Source organism: Aquarana catesbeiana, linkage group LG07 (assembly GCF_042186555.1).
Source record: "Aquarana catesbeiana isolate 2022-GZ linkage group LG07, ASM4218655v1, whole genome shotgun sequence".
Taxonomy (NCBI): domain Eukaryota; kingdom Metazoa; phylum Chordata; class Amphibia; order Anura; family Ranidae; genus Aquarana; species Aquarana catesbeiana.
In genome coordinates this window covers 201,358,376-201,375,026 of record NC_133330.1, presented here as the reverse complement: position 1 = coordinate 201,375,026, position 16,651 = coordinate 201,358,376, and the positions used below count along the sequence as shown (strand labels likewise).

Genomic DNA, 16,651 nt, shown 5'->3' with positions numbered 1-16,651 from the left:
GCCGACTTTGCCACATTGAGGGGCCAATGGATGGGGCTATGTATTGTAAAATCCTGGATGAGAACCTTCTTCCCTCAGCCAGAACACTGAAGAGGGATCGTGGATGGGCCTTCCAGCATGACAATGGCCCAATACATACTGCCAAGGCAACAAAGGAGTGGCTCAAGAAGAAGCACATTAAGGTCATGGAGTGGCCTAGCCAGTCTCCAGATCTTAATCCTATAGAAAATTTATGGAGGGAGCTGAAACTTCGAGTTGCTAAGCGACAGCCAAGAAACCTTAAGGATTTAGTGAAGATCTGTAAAAAAGAGTGGACCAAATTCCCTCCTGAGATGTGTGCAAACCTGGTAACCAACTACAAGAAACATCTTACCTCTGTGCTTGCCATCAAGGGTTTCTCCACCAAGTACTAAGTCATGTTTTGCTTGGGGATCAAATACTTATTTTACGCACCAAACTGCAACTCAATTTATAACATTTGTATCAAGTGTTTTTTTTGGATTCTGTCCCTATCATTTAAAATACACCTATAATAAAATATTATATACTCTTAATTTTTTTGTAAGTGGGCAAACTTACAAAATCTGCCAGGGGCAAATAATTATTTTCCCTGCTGTATTCTGGGGTAACATGCACATTAAGTAATTTGTTAAGTAATTACAGTTAGAACAAATTAAGTCTAAACCCCATGCAATGCAAAGAATGACCAGAATTCCACCTGTAGGTTGCTTGTAGGTAACCCTGGAGGAGTGTGAACCTGTGAGCTAGAGTTCAGGTTTGCAGAGGTTGTAAGAAAGGCTTCATCTTTTGTAACAAAAGCATTTAGTAAAAGCTCCTTCTAAGCGCCTATGAAATCTAGTATTATTCTAAAGTTTTGTATATATCACGTAATCATACGTTTCCAACAGTAAATGGTAAATCTTAAGTCCTATGATAAAACATCGCTGTTATACTGCAGTGATACTCAGTACCAGTATGCAGTACAATATTTTTCTGATTATTATTATGTGTGACACAAAGCAGTCATTAAAATACAGCACACAGTCCTCATTATGCTTGCACGTTTGCTAAGCACAGGGCATACATTGCATTTAGGATACAGCTCCTGTCATGTGGCAGGGAAGGGGTTATTCTCAGCAGCAATTCCTGGCTTTCTCCCCTGATACTCTTATGATAATTAAGGAGGGTCAGAGTCCTCATGAATCTCACATGCTACTCTAATTGCGCATATAAATGGCAGTTTTAAGAGTATATGTGCGCCAATAAAAACACATCACACTCGGAATAAACCTTAATTATTCCTGCTTTGCTTTACAATCTCATTAAAACGCAGCATTCCCCATCAATATCTCATACCTGCACGCCCACAAGTCTCCACTCTGCCCAGGCACTCTTTATGGGCTCCAGTCCGACATTTGGAGCACAGATATCCCTGGAAGAAAGTTCCTCTGTGAAAGAAATAAACAAGGTTAAAGCAAACCTAGAATAAGACAATCCTTCAAATAGTAAGAGATAGGTACTTAGAATAAGCATAGTCTTCACACACCACAGCGCTGAGTGTCAGCAATGCATGCCAGTGGAGGAGAGACCAAGGGCTTTGTGACATCATTGCAATATTGGGCTTACTATACGTTTACCTGTGCAATTAGCTTCAGTTTCTGAAGCATTTTCTAAGGATATGTTTACATTTTGAATTGGATATTACTCAGAATGACTTCAACCTAATGTTAAGTGCTAATGTATGCTAACCATTAAAAACTGCTACCATCCATACAAAAATTCCTCACTCAATCAGCGATACATTACCAAGGTCACAGATGTGACAATGAGCCCTGAGGGAATTTGATGGCATTAGAGGTAATCCCTCCATTTATATATCCTGGGATATTATTGTCACTGGGACTGGAGATTTTCTCTCTTTCTGGTCACTTCTCTAGACATGAAAAGTAGGAGTTTACTGGAGGAGAATCAGCCACTGATATCACACTTTAATGCCCATTCACATCAGAGTGATTGTCTGCTTGAAGCTCTAAAACACTCAACAAGGCAATTCCCATTCATTTCAATGGCACCTTTTCACATCTGAGCGTGCTGTCGCTGTAGCAAAATGCCTGTCACACATAAAAGTACATGAGCTTTTTTTTTTGGAAGATTGGGGCCCCATAGATTTCAATGGGAATGTCTTACGTTCTAAGGCCTCATGTACACTGCTGCTCGTAAACGGACGTTTAGGAGCAGTTGGGCATTTTTTTTAGCTGCCTCTGTTATCTTATCAGTACATGTACACAGGGTCATTTATAGTCATTTCTAGGCAGTTGAGTTTAGAAGCATTTTTTGGAATGCAAAAAAATGCATTCAGGACCGATGTTCAGAGGCATTTGAAACGCCAAATGCTGGAAACAGCTTGTAAACGCGTTTAGCAGCGTTTCGTTTACAGACGTTTTTCATTTTAACAAATGACAGTAGGTGGCCTGAATGTATGTGAGGGGCCCGGAGGGTATTTAAGCTGACCACTCGCCCATGCTCTTTGTCGGTTCCAGAGCGCGAAACTACAAGTTCCCAGCTCACTTCATGTTCGTGAGTCTGTTCGTTCGATTACACATCTTGCAGCTTCTCTGTACGTGGTCTTCATCAGTGGTTCTCGCTCGCTGTTGCAGGTAGGGTTCGATCCTTTTTGTTCATGCGCAATGTCACAATTCGTTATGTTTCCTATCCTGCATCTTTTTTCCCTTTAGCTCCCTCCTAGTTGTTGTCGGTCGTGTCCCGACATTATTCGGCACAGGTGTAGTAGATTTGTATGTTCCCTCGGCCTTGCTTGTCATCCCATGCCACAAACATACCTTTCATTCGCAGATCCAAGCCTCCGAGCCACTGTCGGTCATTGTCCGATTTCACGCGATACAGGTTTTGTTGCTCATAGTATTCAGTCTATGGGGTTGCCGTCTCATCCATTTGGAGATTAGCATGTTTTGTTTGAAATAGTAATTAGACCCACCTGGTGCCTTGTCTGCACCTAATTAGTCTGGGGGGTTGGGGGGTTGGTATGGGTTTGGTTTAAAGTAAGGGGTGGCATACACTCTGCAACCAATTCGTATCAGATTCACTTCATACTTTTCAACCAATTTCATTTACCCTACCACCGATTCATATTAGATATGTGGCATACCTACCACAGTCAGATTCGAACCTAGTCACGTCAGTGGCACAACGGTTCGCATCAGACACGTCCTGCACCGATTCATACTGCTCACCCCCATACCCTACACAAGATTCATTGTTATGTCATCTTACTCACCGATTTATATCACTTTCATTCCATACACATTACTCCAATTAAAGCCTAGTCGCCTTGGCGGCACAACGCTTCACATCAGCCGCATCCCACACACCGATTCATAGCAGTTCATACCAAACCCTATACGATTCTTATTCATATCATTTTTTCTGACCGATTTGGATCACGTCAGCAGCTACATGCATTATACTGCGATCCAAACCTAGGCGTATCAGCGGCACAACGGCTCGCATCGGATACATCCCGCACCGAGTCGTACCGCTCACCCTCTTACCCTACAAACAATTTGTTACGTTATCTATCACTTTCGTGCCACACAGATCACTCTGATTCAAGCCTAGTCGCCTTGGCGGCACAACGCTGTGCATCAGTCCTATCCCACACACCGTTTCATAGTGGTTCGTACCATACCCTATGATTCATTATTCATATCATTTTTCGACCAATTCGGATCACGTCGGCAGCTACATGCATCAGAATCCAAACCGAACCTAGGCACATTGACGGCAAAACGGTTCGCATCACGAGTATCCTGCACACCAATTCGTAACAGTTCCTATCATAAAATCTACGATTCGTTACGTATGCCATTTCACAGTTTGTTCCTACACGTACAATTTCTGCTATCCTTTTCTTTTCGCCTATCAGTAGGTTACCTTTATTGCAAACGCTGCAAAAATGCACATCTTGCAATCGCTGCCAAAACACCCATCTCAGCATATACCATTGCATTTGCTATAAACATGCGTCTCAGCATAAGCTCCTTGTGATCACTGCAAATACAAGCATCTCAGCAGTTGCCCATTTTGCAATTGCTGAAAACATGCATCTCAGCCTAAACTTCTTGCAATCGCTGCAAGTACACGCATCTCAGCATTACCCATTTGCAATCGCTGCAAACATGCATCTCAGCATAAACTCCTTGCTATCGCTGCAAGCACACTCAGTGGCACTCACACAGCCACGCTTCATTTTAGTGGCACTTAATCAGCGGTTTGTCTCCAGTGGCATTCATACGAGCCACTCATTATTTTCAGTCTGTCTTTCTCCCTCGGGTCAGTCGAGTTCAGGTTCAATCCCGTATCAGGTTGGATGTATTTCTCCCAAAAAAAACAAAAAAACGCAATAATTGCATCTTCACCAGGGCCAGTCGCAAACAAGGGGGACAAATAAGAAAAAAAAAAAAAGAAAAGGAGTAAGGAGTCTTGTTGCACTTATGTCACCCCTACTGCAGGTGTTCCCGGTCAACCGAGTTTGATCCTAACCAGGACCTCACTACTAGAGCGTCAGTCAGGTGCATAGTTCACGGGTTTCTCTATCACATCATTCTGCAGCATCCTTTCACTATACCGTTACTTCACATAAATCATTGGACATGCTCTCCAGGCGTTAGTTTCTGTCACATATGTCTATACATGACACTCTGTTTTCGAAGGGCGACCCTTCACATCGCAGACAAGGTCGCTTAACAGTAGGCTTGCTGGCAGTGAAAGTGTTAGCAGGCCGAGCACACTTCACTCACTACAGACCGCAACATTCCTACCAGACTTCAATTTCACGCTCCAGTACGCCCTGGGGTTCTGGTCTTCAGGTTTGCGCTCACCACAAACAGGCTCCCGAGCTATCGGTTATCTGGCCAGTCACCTCCTGGCCCACCTTGGTCACCTTGCACTCTTCTGAGTTTTCTAAATTCTCACTCTACACAGTTCTGCCACAACAGTACACTGTCAGCTCCTGTCCACGCCTATCATTCTTTTTCCTGTTCTTCCCTTTTTCCTCCTCTCTGAGTTTTCTCTTTACCACTCTGCTCTCTATCCTATGGTTATGACTCCTCTTAACATAAGCACCCCTGCCTAGCCAGAGCCATCTAACAGGCCGGCAGTTCACACCTGCCCCTCTGTTACCCTCCGAGGGCTCAGAGCGCGGCAGCGTACAGTCCCTCAGGGGATGGACCATGCGCAAACTAATTTCTGAGCTGAGAAGCAGGGATATTCCCCTTTCCGCTACGGTCAGGAAGGCAGAGCTGTTCTGGCTCCTCTTCCTGCCTCCAGCTGCAGCTGGGCCCAGCACCCAGCAGGCATCCCTGAAATCCATTTCCGGGAGCATTTCCCAGCTGCATTCTTTGGTCTCCTCCTTAACCACAACAGTTTTGGACGTCCAGACCAGAGTCACACTTTGGAAAGTTCACCCACCCTTGACCCTCCCTGACCAGGTCCTGGTCCCGATGACAGCTTCTCCTTCTGCAGGTACACCAGGGGGACGTCTTAGTGATTGTGAAGTCGAATGACCCAAGGCTCAGTCGGAAGCTGTCAGCCACTGCGTTTGCCCTGACCTTCGGGATGTTCAGAGACATCCTTTTGTTCAGCATCTCCCAGCAGGAGGGAGGAGCTGGACTTATACCTTCATACAGTGTTACGTCTTGCTTACAAATATGGTGCTTTTGCCTTCTACGACTACCATCGGTCGTTCTCAGCCTAAGCAGCGGCAAGACTCGCCCAGTTCCAGATCAGTACTGACTGGAGCATCACAAACACACAACTGTTTCGTTGCCACTTTGCTGGTCTTCGATCCCCACTCTGTGCAATTTGCCAATCTTGCGCCCACACAACAAATTGGTGCTCTCAGGCAGACACAAGATGTCCCTTCATAGTTTACGACTTGTCTGCGCCTCATTTCTCACATATCCCTAGTCTGAATTCCCTGACCCCTTCCGAGGAATTTTCTCTCATATACACATCAGTCGACCTGGACACCCAGGCCATCATTGAGATGTGCCAGTGCCTGGCTATCCAAAGCGGATATCGCAGACGCATTCAAGCTCCTGCCTATTGAGCCGTCCTTCTGGAGGTGGCATGGCATGAAGCGATTAGATTCCTACTATTTTTTTTTTCACCAAGCTGACCTTTGGGTCTAAAGGCAGCCCGCGGCAGTTTGGCGTTTTCGACCCAGTCCCTCAACAGGGTTATCCATTGTCTCTACAGTTTTCTGCTCGTCGAATGGCCGGACATAGCCCCGGTAGATCTAGACAAGCTAACCGTGGTCTTCAGCAATCTCAGTGTGTCTATAGTCGAACATAAAGTGGAAGGCTCGGCACACTTCATCACCTTCTTGGGCATCGTCTTGGATACGTATGCTATGCAGGCTAGCCTGCCTTCTGACAAATTAGCCCATGTTAATTCATGATTTTACCCGGTCGTACTAAAAGACAGCTGCAGTCCTTGATAGGGATGCTCAATTTCGCTATGAGGATTATTTCTTAGGGGCGCTCGTTCATCTCACGGTTCTTGGTCTTTCTCATCCGAGTGCAGCACCCCGACCAAGTCCTCAGACTAGACCCAGTAGCAATACGTGGGTCAAGTTCCTCACCAACTCGAATGGCATATTGGTGTTTATCCCCTCAGTATCAGCTCAGTTGCCACAGGTAGTCACAGATGCTGCAGCTTCCACAGGCTTTGCTGCAATTTTTGGCCAACACTGCTTTGCCAGACCCTGGCCCCCAGAAATCTGCCTGATTCCTGGTTTTGCTCGGTCTTCGTCATTGTTCAAACTATAGCCCATCGTGGCAGCGGCCCAAATCTGGGGCTACACGTGGACAGATCAGACAGTGCTCTTCACCACAGATGTTCAGGCTACAGCCAACATCATTAATAAGGGTAGATCCAAGTCACTCCCCGTCATGTCCTTCCTGCGCAGGCTGGTGCAATCATCACTACACCACCATTTAACATTTACAGTGAGCAGAACCTGGAGCCGACGCATCATCCACTCCTATCCCACCTTGGTCTCAACTAACAATGGATTGTAGTCACAACTTGCCAGCGCTACCCGGCTTGTCTACCACTCATTGTCTAGCAACACTCTAAAGGCTTGTCGCATGGCCTGGAATGCCTATTGTTGGTTCCTAGCCGCTTGTCCCAGAACCACAGCAGATGACATCACTCACGTCCTAGCCTTTATATCGTATTGGCACACACAGCTGGCTCTTGCTCATTACACTATCAGGCTGTACCTAGCCAGTGTTCAGCACTTGCTGTCCTTACAGGATCCCGGAAAGCCATCTGTTCACGACCCACACAGTGAAAGCCCTCCTGCGCGGTGTTCAGTAGCAGCAGCCTGCAACCAACAGCAAACGCTTACCCGTCACGAGCCCTATCTTAGGGGCATGTCATCAAAGCGGCCATCTAACTGGTTTTCTATGACTTCCTACAGCCTAGCGAGTTCACCTCTGGCAGTACTAGTAGTCAGATACTGTACAGACACCTCCAGACTCGCTTCCCAAACCATTATGTTCTTCATCTTACAGTTTCCTGGTGCCCAGTTACGATCCTTGACCATCTGTTCTCCCACCTACCCAACCAGTCAACCTCCAGCCCCTTACTGCCTTCTCGGTCAACCCCCTGAGTGGCAGGCAGTTTATTAAACTTGTTAGGGTCCTTCTGCCTTAACTTAGGCCTAGACCCGGGCGGTATTCTGGACATTCCTTTCCGGATCGGCGCAGCCTCAGCGTCATTCCAGCGCGGAGTACCAGACCATGTGATCAAGAAGCTAGGCAGATGAAAGTCCTCCTGCTTCGCCAGAGATATTCCAAGCCCTCAAGTGGAGATGGCCCTAGCCTTCTCCAAGCTTGCTCAATAAGGTTTGAGCCAATAAGATATACCTCCCTACCTGCTTATTTTGGCTCCTTTTCTTGGCTTACCTACCAGACAACCAAAAGCCACACCTAAGGTCTATTTATGTTGTAAGTCTTGTCGCGTGTTTATGTGATTCACATCTGTCTCAGTCTTAGGGCCACGACCATAAATATATTTATATATATATACTTTTTTTTTAACGCTACGTTTTTTTCTACAAACGCTCACAAATTCTCCAATTTAAACGCCTGAAAACTGGTCCACGCAGGTATAAATGCAGCTTAAATTCTTAATAAGCAACATATGTTTAGTGCTGTTAACTAACCATACGAGTAGTGTGCAGCTATTCCCCCACTCAGTGGTCTCCATTTGTATTACTCCTGCGCTCTTAGTTCTCTAGGGATAAGTTATGTGTTTAATGCTTGTCAGCCCTGCACATCTCTCTGACAGCTAAATTCATCATATTTTTCTGCAGGCTTTTCTAGCTTTTGTGTAAATATCTTATCTTTGCAACTAGAGAATGCAACTATAGCTCCATAAAATCTAGAAGTTTTAAAAGAAACATTTTCCAACATAAAACTATAGCTTCCCTTAGGCCTGTCTGCTAAATAGCTTAAAAATAAGGTAAATCAACCCTCTCCTACACAAACAAATTTGTAAATATGTTTTATAAAGTGGTATTTCAGGCTATACCATACTAATGTTAAAAATGTCCCCTTTCCCCTGCTAACATTTGTTCAGTTTAACATGCGTAACCTGTACTTGACAATGGCTGGCAATGCCTGGGAACAGTGGCGTTACCCATAGGCTTATCCATCCATTGTTGGCGTGCCCTCATCTCCCCTGAGGCCGCCGCTGACTGACACAGGGGAGCCGGATCATGTGACCAGACAGGAGCGGGCTGAAAATAGGTAAGTATACAGATCTTTCTTAAACAGGTCAGTTAGTATAGATGTTGGAAGGGGGTAGTGAGCATTTTTAAGACTAGTTAGGTATATTGTGGAATTCAACTACTAATGATGTAATGATGTTACACAATACTTGGTTTACAAAAACTGTGCAGGGCAAAAGCTATTTAAACTACTAAGAGTAGAGGATGGACAGGTCATCCCAATTTATCTAGAACAGGGGTGTCAAACTGGTGGCCCTCCAGCTATTGTAGAACTACAAGTCCCATCATGCATCTGCCTGTGGGAGTCGTGCTTGTAACTGTCAGCCTTGCAATGCCTCATGGGACTTGTTGTTCCGCGACAGCTGGAGGGTCTTCAGATTTGACACTTGTGATCTAGAACACAGATTCTGGTCTTTATTTTACTATGTGAGCCAATAAAGATGTGTAATATGTAAGATATAGAATTACCTGCTTTCCTACACATGGAGAGTATGTGAGCCACCAGACGGCTCAGCTGACAACTGGGAACTCAAGAATGTTACCACAATAAAGCTGATGGATCCACATGTCAGTGCTAAGAACTGTTGTATTTCCACACAACCAAATCAGACTCAAACGTTCAAATTCCAATCCCTGTACTGGTATATGCGTTCTCAATAGAATTTGAGGTACAGTGTGAGAAACGTACAGCTTTGCCGATTCAAATGTCCAACCTTATGGTAGGTCACGGTACTGGGCTTGAAGAGGAATGGAACTTTGAAAGCTGTCCAAAAATAAAAATGACTGCAGAGGGCAAAGGACTGGTCATCAGCACTTCTTTTCAATACTACCGAATTAGCAAAGCTTGTTCTGCACCGTGTGTGGAATTGGTCATCTTAGTAGAAACAAAACTTTGCTTCCTCATCTTAGAGACCCCAGCAAGGACAATGATGAGTAGCACAGTAGTGTCATCACCAAATCTCACTAGCAGTTAGAGGGAGCAGTATCCTAGATCTGACATTGCATATATACAACTATCAGGCTGTAGGTACAGGAGTGCCTAGGCACACTCACATACCAGGAAGTACACTTATTTTTCAGGAGGCTTGCCAGAGATAAGTATTGTAACGTACAGGGCTGTTTAGGAGGGTGAGAAGGACTTATTGGTGAGAGGTTCATGAACATGTACCCATCCTTTGAAGACCAGCTCAAACCAAATTTAATTTCTTAGCTGCCCAGCCACCAGTAGGTTGAGTAACCATGTCTCCTGGCTTTTTGGATTGTTCAAAGTCTCCAGTGAGCAGATTTACAAATTATTTGATTCTTCTCCTCCCCTTCCACAAAACACATAATGAAGGCATCGTTCTTACAGACACCCCCATTATTTGTTAATTCTGCACTGCAGAGAGTCCTTAGGACTCCATTATTTAGCTTTGTATCAGTTGTGTTAACTGACATAGTACTTCAGGTGTAGAGACAACATATCTCACTATTATGACATATATATATAACAAGCCTCAAGACATATAAGAACCTGTGATGTGATTTTACTTGCCAGCAACTAACTGCAGTGCACAGTGAAGACCTAAACAGTTTACAGTCTTTAGCGTTTTATTTAGTGTATTGTATGTAAAGAATGAAATGACCACTGAATTTTCACTCTATACCTACTCCTTTCCCACTTTATACCCCTAACGCACATGTTTGAATTGAACAATGTGAAAAGTTGCTCTCTATAGTCCTGCTCCAATCACACAGGATCACACAAGGGATTTATACAAGCCAAAAACATCAAATATCATTGCATCATATTCAAACTATCTGTAAAGTAATAAAGCACAAGGATTAACCACTTCAGCCCTGGAAGGATTTACCCCCTTCCTGACCAGAGCATTTTTTGCGATTCGGCACTGCGTCGCTTTAGCTGACAATTGCGCGGTCGTGCGATGTTGTACCCAAACAAAATTGACGTCCTTTTTTCCCACAAATAGAGATTTCTTTTGGTGGTATTTGATCACCTCTGCAGTTTTTATTTTTTGTGCTATAAACAAAAAAAGAGCGACAATTTTGAAAAAAGGCAATATTTTTTACTTTTTGCTATAATAAATATCCCCCAAAAATATATAAAAAACACATTTTTTTCTCAGTTTAGGCCGCTATGTATTCTTCTACATATTTTTGGTAAAAAAAATCACAATAAGCGTATATTGATTGGTTTGCGCAAAAGTTATAGCATCTACAAAATAGGGGATAGTTTTATGGCATTTTTATTATTCTTTTTTTTAAATTTTTATTAGTAATGGCGGCGATCTGTGATTTTTATCGTGACTGCGACATTATGGCGGACACATCGGACACTTTTGACACTATTTCGGGACCATTGTTATTTATACAGCGATCAGTGCTATAAAAATGCACTGATTACTGTGTAAATGACACTGGCAGGGAAGGGGTTAAACACTAGGGGGCGATCAAGGGGTTAAGTGTGTCCTAGGGAGTGATTCTAACTGTGGGGGGGGTAAGGCTACCTAGGACATGACAGAGATCACTGCTCCTGATGACAGGGAGCAGTAGATCTCTGTCTTGTCACTAGGCAGAACGGGGAAATGCCTTGTTTACATAGGCATCTCCTCGTTCTACCTCTCCACACCGATCCGGGCACACTCCCGCAGCATGCGGCAAATTTAAAGGGACGTACCTGTACACCCATTTGCCTGCCTGTGCCATTCTGCCGACGTATATCTGTGTGTGGCGGTCGGCAAGCGATTAAACAATGTATCTGCTCTATTAAAACACAGCATATTATTTATAAGGGCTCCTTGACATTTGTGGTGCCATGTTCGAAACATTTTTCTGAGGGCATTTGGCAGGCAGTGAGGAGGCGTCATATATTGCATACTCACTATCTGATTTAACTCCATAATACCACACTCAATGAACGAGCTTGACAGGGGGTCAAACTCTGCACCCCAAGTAAAAACTGCCATGGCCTCAGCATCTGTACAGGCCTGTCTGGCTTTATTGTTAAAACCATTGCCCAGCCTCCTGTTTTGTAACAGCATATTATAGTATTAGACAGGTTACCTAAGTAGCATCTGACACACTTTGCAGGATGTAACACGGTCAAACGTATGCATCTTGAAGTCATGGTTGTTTTCTAAGGCATTATCCGGCCGAATATTAGACCTATAGAAAGAAGTAATACATTCAATTAAAATACCGGAAAGCAGAAAATCTACACAATCTTGCCTTCCTGTATTACAATTTCTGCAGGACTGAATTGTCATCACAGTAGCCTATACATACACAACCTTTAGTATCCAAAGCAATACACTTCATGCAATTTCACCAGCTCTCAATCACCAATGGAGAAGATGATGTTTACTGTGTTAATATTGACTTCAATTATCCACACAGTAAACATTCTCAACACCTTCAGCAATGTAGAGCGTGACCTTATAATGAAGTTCACAAAAATGGACTTTGTTGTGTACTGCAGTGTATAATTGTGTGGTAGGGCATAGTTTTTTAATTTCTTTTTAATAGTTTTTATTGGAGATTTAAGAAAAGAATAAACATAAAACACGAACATTCAATGTGTTCAGTGCACCCACATGGCTGCATAATATGGGCCATATACAAGATACTCCAGAGAGGTACATGAATATGAACCATAACTGGGTACAGTTTAATAGCTCAGATAAATATCAACAGAAGGTTCCTGACATGAAGATTTTAGAAATTCCGGTAAACATAGAACTGGTCTTTTGCACATGAGAGGTGCGTATGCTACCTGAGGGAACATGAGAAGACTTGAGAGATGAGGGTAGGGACTATAATCCATCCCTCTATATAGACTATCCCTCCTGTGCCAGAAACGCCAGAGTTTACAGCCATTATTCCTCTGATCTGAGATTAAAGTGAAGCAATCCCTTTTGCTACTCAGGCATTATAGACTTTCCAGAAGACCACATAAAAGGACCCCACTCAGCCAAAAAGTTTTTCATTAGGGAGTAATTTTTGAAGCACTTTTGCGTTAAAACAAAAAAAAGCAAAAGAAAAGCTCAAGAAAAATGCTTGCCTTTAAATTCTATGTATGTCTTCACTTTGGGGTGTTGCGCTTCCATTGCGGTGTAAAAAATCCTGCTTGCCGCATATTTGGTGCATGTTTGGTCAGTCACAAAAAGCACCAAAAATGCACCTCCCCTTGAAATCAATGCAAACCATGGAAAAAATGCATGTAGCATTTTTGATGCAGTTTGAGTCACATGTCCTGTGAAAAACGTACTGCTGTGTTTTTGCTGCGGATCAGTGTGAAAGTAGCCTAAGTATTTAAAGTAACACTAACCAATATCCTTATTGTCCAAAAATCATCCATACACATTCACTACTTAAAGTGTAACTAAACCCACAACAGTAAAATCAGTCTGTATATGCAGTAAAGCATGCTTGTTATACTCACTGTGGAACCTAAGGGGTTAATCCTCTGCATTGTGTACAAAGGCTGCTTGATCTTGTATGCATAGATCCTCCCGTCCCTGAACTGTCCCCCTGGACGAGTCCGGATAAGATAGAGCCTTTGGAGTCAGACTGCACATGCTCAGTTTGGTGTATATTGCTAGAGAGTTTTTTTTTTTTCTTGGGAGAGTGCATGTGATCAGCACAGGGCCAATCAGTACTGTCCAGACATGTCCAGACAGAGGGTCAGGAGCCCTGCAGCCTCATAGGACAGCTCAGTGTAGTATGAAAACTCCTACAAGCTTCACCAGGAACTGATAGAAGTCACAGGACTGCTATATACTGCTGATGAGAAAAGATATTTAGCTGTTTATATTTACTAAAAAATAATTGCATTTCCATGTGCTGTGTACTGTGGGAGACCAGATATAGTGAATGCAGGGTCCTGGGTTTAGTAACACTTTAATGCCCCCGTAATCTACTTTTCATGATATTGTTTCTTAAGCCTCCTCACTTCCATTTGTTTGGGAAAATCGAGAAAGGTCTGTTCTCCACTTTTTCTCTGTTTAAAGAATTGATTTATGCTCCATCTAGGGTTAGGCAATTTTTTTCAACATTTTCCACACCGATAAATGGTGGATTGTCTTTGTAGACTGGATTTTTTACCTACAAAGTAGAGTTTACTGAATTTTCACCTGTACTCACATATGGCAGAGACATTTCCATGAGCTGTTCTATAAATAGAAGAAAACTATCTAATATAGACCTTTCCTAAAAAGGTAGCACAAAGGAAAGGTTAGTATTTAGAAGTCTTTCTACATTCTTGCACTACACTTCTTTTGTCTCCTGAATATTTTCATATATGTTATTTCACTACCAGCAAACTGCCTTCAGGCCCAGATGGAATTACATAACATACACAGCAGAACTAAAATGTCATTCCCTCTTTCCGAATGGAAAAATGTCAGTCCGTAAGATACCATGATAATATATAATGTAACCAGACAGAAGCAGCCACATACAGATAGTGCTTGGATAGTCTTTCCACAAAGCAAATCATGGTAAAGCGCTATCAAACCCTCATTTTTAAAGAACTTTCAGCAGATTATGTAATCACTTAGTATGCAGCTTCTTTATCTTTTAATCCTTGCCCATGTTCCAGTTTAAACTGGTGCCATGACCGCTGCCCCAGAGCGACTCCTTTCTCCTGAAGCATCCTATGGAGCCACCCTTGCATGCAGGAACTAGAGTTATGTCTTCCTACATTGTGTGCATCAACAGAAATACACAGCCTCATAGTCTAAGATGGCAAGGCACACCCCTCCCTGCTCCCCCTCCCTTTTTCTAAGCTAACAGACTGGCATTAGACCGCACTGTCCACTGTTATCTCTTTCTTGTGAAGAACAGAAGTTCAGGGAAGCGGCACTAAGAGAGCAGGAGCCAGCAGCTTTGCTGGGGTAATATTTTTACCAATTTACTGGGGAATGTTTTGTTTATTGTGCTCATTGTGTTATACTAAAAAAAAAAAAAAAATCTGAGGGTTTAAAACTACTTCTTTTTTATGGTTTAACTATTATTGTAGGGTATTTATCTTAAAAACAAAAACCAAAACTTATAGCTGTAAAAAAAACTGCAAATGTGAGTTGTGGCCAGAGACCTTCATTCTGAAGAGAAAGTAGTAGTTATACTCGTATGCACAACAGTTACTACTTTCTTTTCAGCGAAAAGGTTTTTTTTTAAGATAAATACCCTACACTCAGAATGTGCCCTGTGAAAGCACAATGCTGTTCATTAAGTAATCATGGTATCTCTGGTCTCTACAGGAATCCGAGTTTTACATCAGAATAAAATCATGCCATTGGGTGCAAACTATACAAGAGGAGGAAGGTTATGGATTTGATAAGGTTCCATGCCTTTGGGTTTACTTGAAGCCATTAATCCCAATGTGTTCCTGTAGCCTGGACTGTCCTCCTACAGTGCACACTATTGGTTATGCTCATTTATCTCACTATGCAATTATGCTTTAAACAGTTAGCGAAGCCCACCATTGCAGAGAAGAAGCTAATAACTAGGGGTGGTTTGTTTCTTTGTTGAAGGGAAATCTAGCTTATCTGATTAAACAGTGATCCACCTCTTCAGCAGAGATCAGTGTCCTAGAAGAGTGACGTACACTTCCAAAGTTAAGTATTTCATGAAGGCTTTTACCTTTTATGATTATGAGTGGGGTGGGAAGAGTAGCAAAACAGGTCTTACTACCATGAGAAGAGTGGGAAGGGTAGCAAGGGAGATCTTATATTGCTATAGGTACAGTATGTATTCAACAGGCTGCATTCAGTCTCCTTGGAATTGCAGTTTTTGTTGCCACAGTATTTTGTGCCTTCTGTTTTCATTTATACAGTTACTATTAGTAAGTAAGGTGGATAGAATAGTACTAGATGACAATAGGTCCAGTTTAACACATTTAACCAATTTAGTCTAGGAGGGCCTGACAAGGTGTCTTCAAAATAGCAGACAGTTTTAACTTATATTTTTCCAGACATATCTGTATATATTTTTGCAGCACTTTTTATATACTCTGTTCAAGAATTACTGTCTCTTTAATGTATTTCTATTACTTTATTGTATGTGAGAGCTTTTTAATTTCTTCCAACTGACTGCAGTAAATGGAAAATAGGGCATCTAAAGATCACATTTGAAAGCCGATTGGTTAACTTCCATCAATATATTTTTTGTATTTTCCTTTTGAAAAAGCAATATATACATTGTGTTTTATTAATCTTTATAGCACCTCTAGTAGAGTTTTATATTGGCTATAACCAGCTGCCCAGATTATTACTTCTCTTGTGTGAGAAAGCTTTTTTTTATTCCCTAATGTACTGGCATTTCTGTTTATGTTTAATTCTGATTGATGCTGTTAACCAAATAAAGGTCTGTGTTTCTATTGTCTTAGAATAGTTTCTTCTATGCACAACCGTTAAGAAAAAAAAAAGTCATTTTTATTAAATTGTTATACATGTGCAGCTGATGTCAAAAACATATGCATATTTACAATAACTGTACATTAACATAACCAATTAAGACAAACCTGTGAGGATATAATCAAGGGAGCTGACATTCCCATTTTTCCAAAATTATATAAATGGCACATGGATCTCCACATATATAGGAGCTTCTTTATATAGTTACAAATCTAGTTAAAACACCACAAAAAAAAATGCATGCCAATGGGTGCAACTATTTTTGGCTTTTTTATTTATTTATTTTTTGTGTTTTTGTGTGTGTTTTTTATTTTTATTTTTTTTTTCACTTTTTTCACTTTTATAAAAACTGTAAAAAAAAACTATAAACTGAACGTTGCAGATTAGCGTCTCTCAAAATGTGATGGCCATCACATCT

The 16,651-nt window shown here is 42.2% G+C and overlaps 1 protein-coding gene across 1 annotated transcript in view; it reads right to left on the bottom strand.

The window, feature by feature from the left end:
- The window catches only part of VAV3 (vav guanine nucleotide exchange factor 3), a 370,216-nt gene that overhangs the window by 106,256 nt on the left and 247,309 nt on the right, over positions 1-16,651 (bottom strand). The window contains exons 16-17 of the mRNA XM_073592989.1: positions 11,882-11,983; positions 1,357-1,448 (exon numbers count right to left, since the gene is read on the bottom strand). Coding sequence (XP_073449090.1) covers positions 1,357-1,448; positions 11,882-11,983 — 194 coding nt within the window. The remainder of the gene's footprint in view (positions 1-1,356; positions 1,449-11,881; positions 11,984-16,651) is intronic.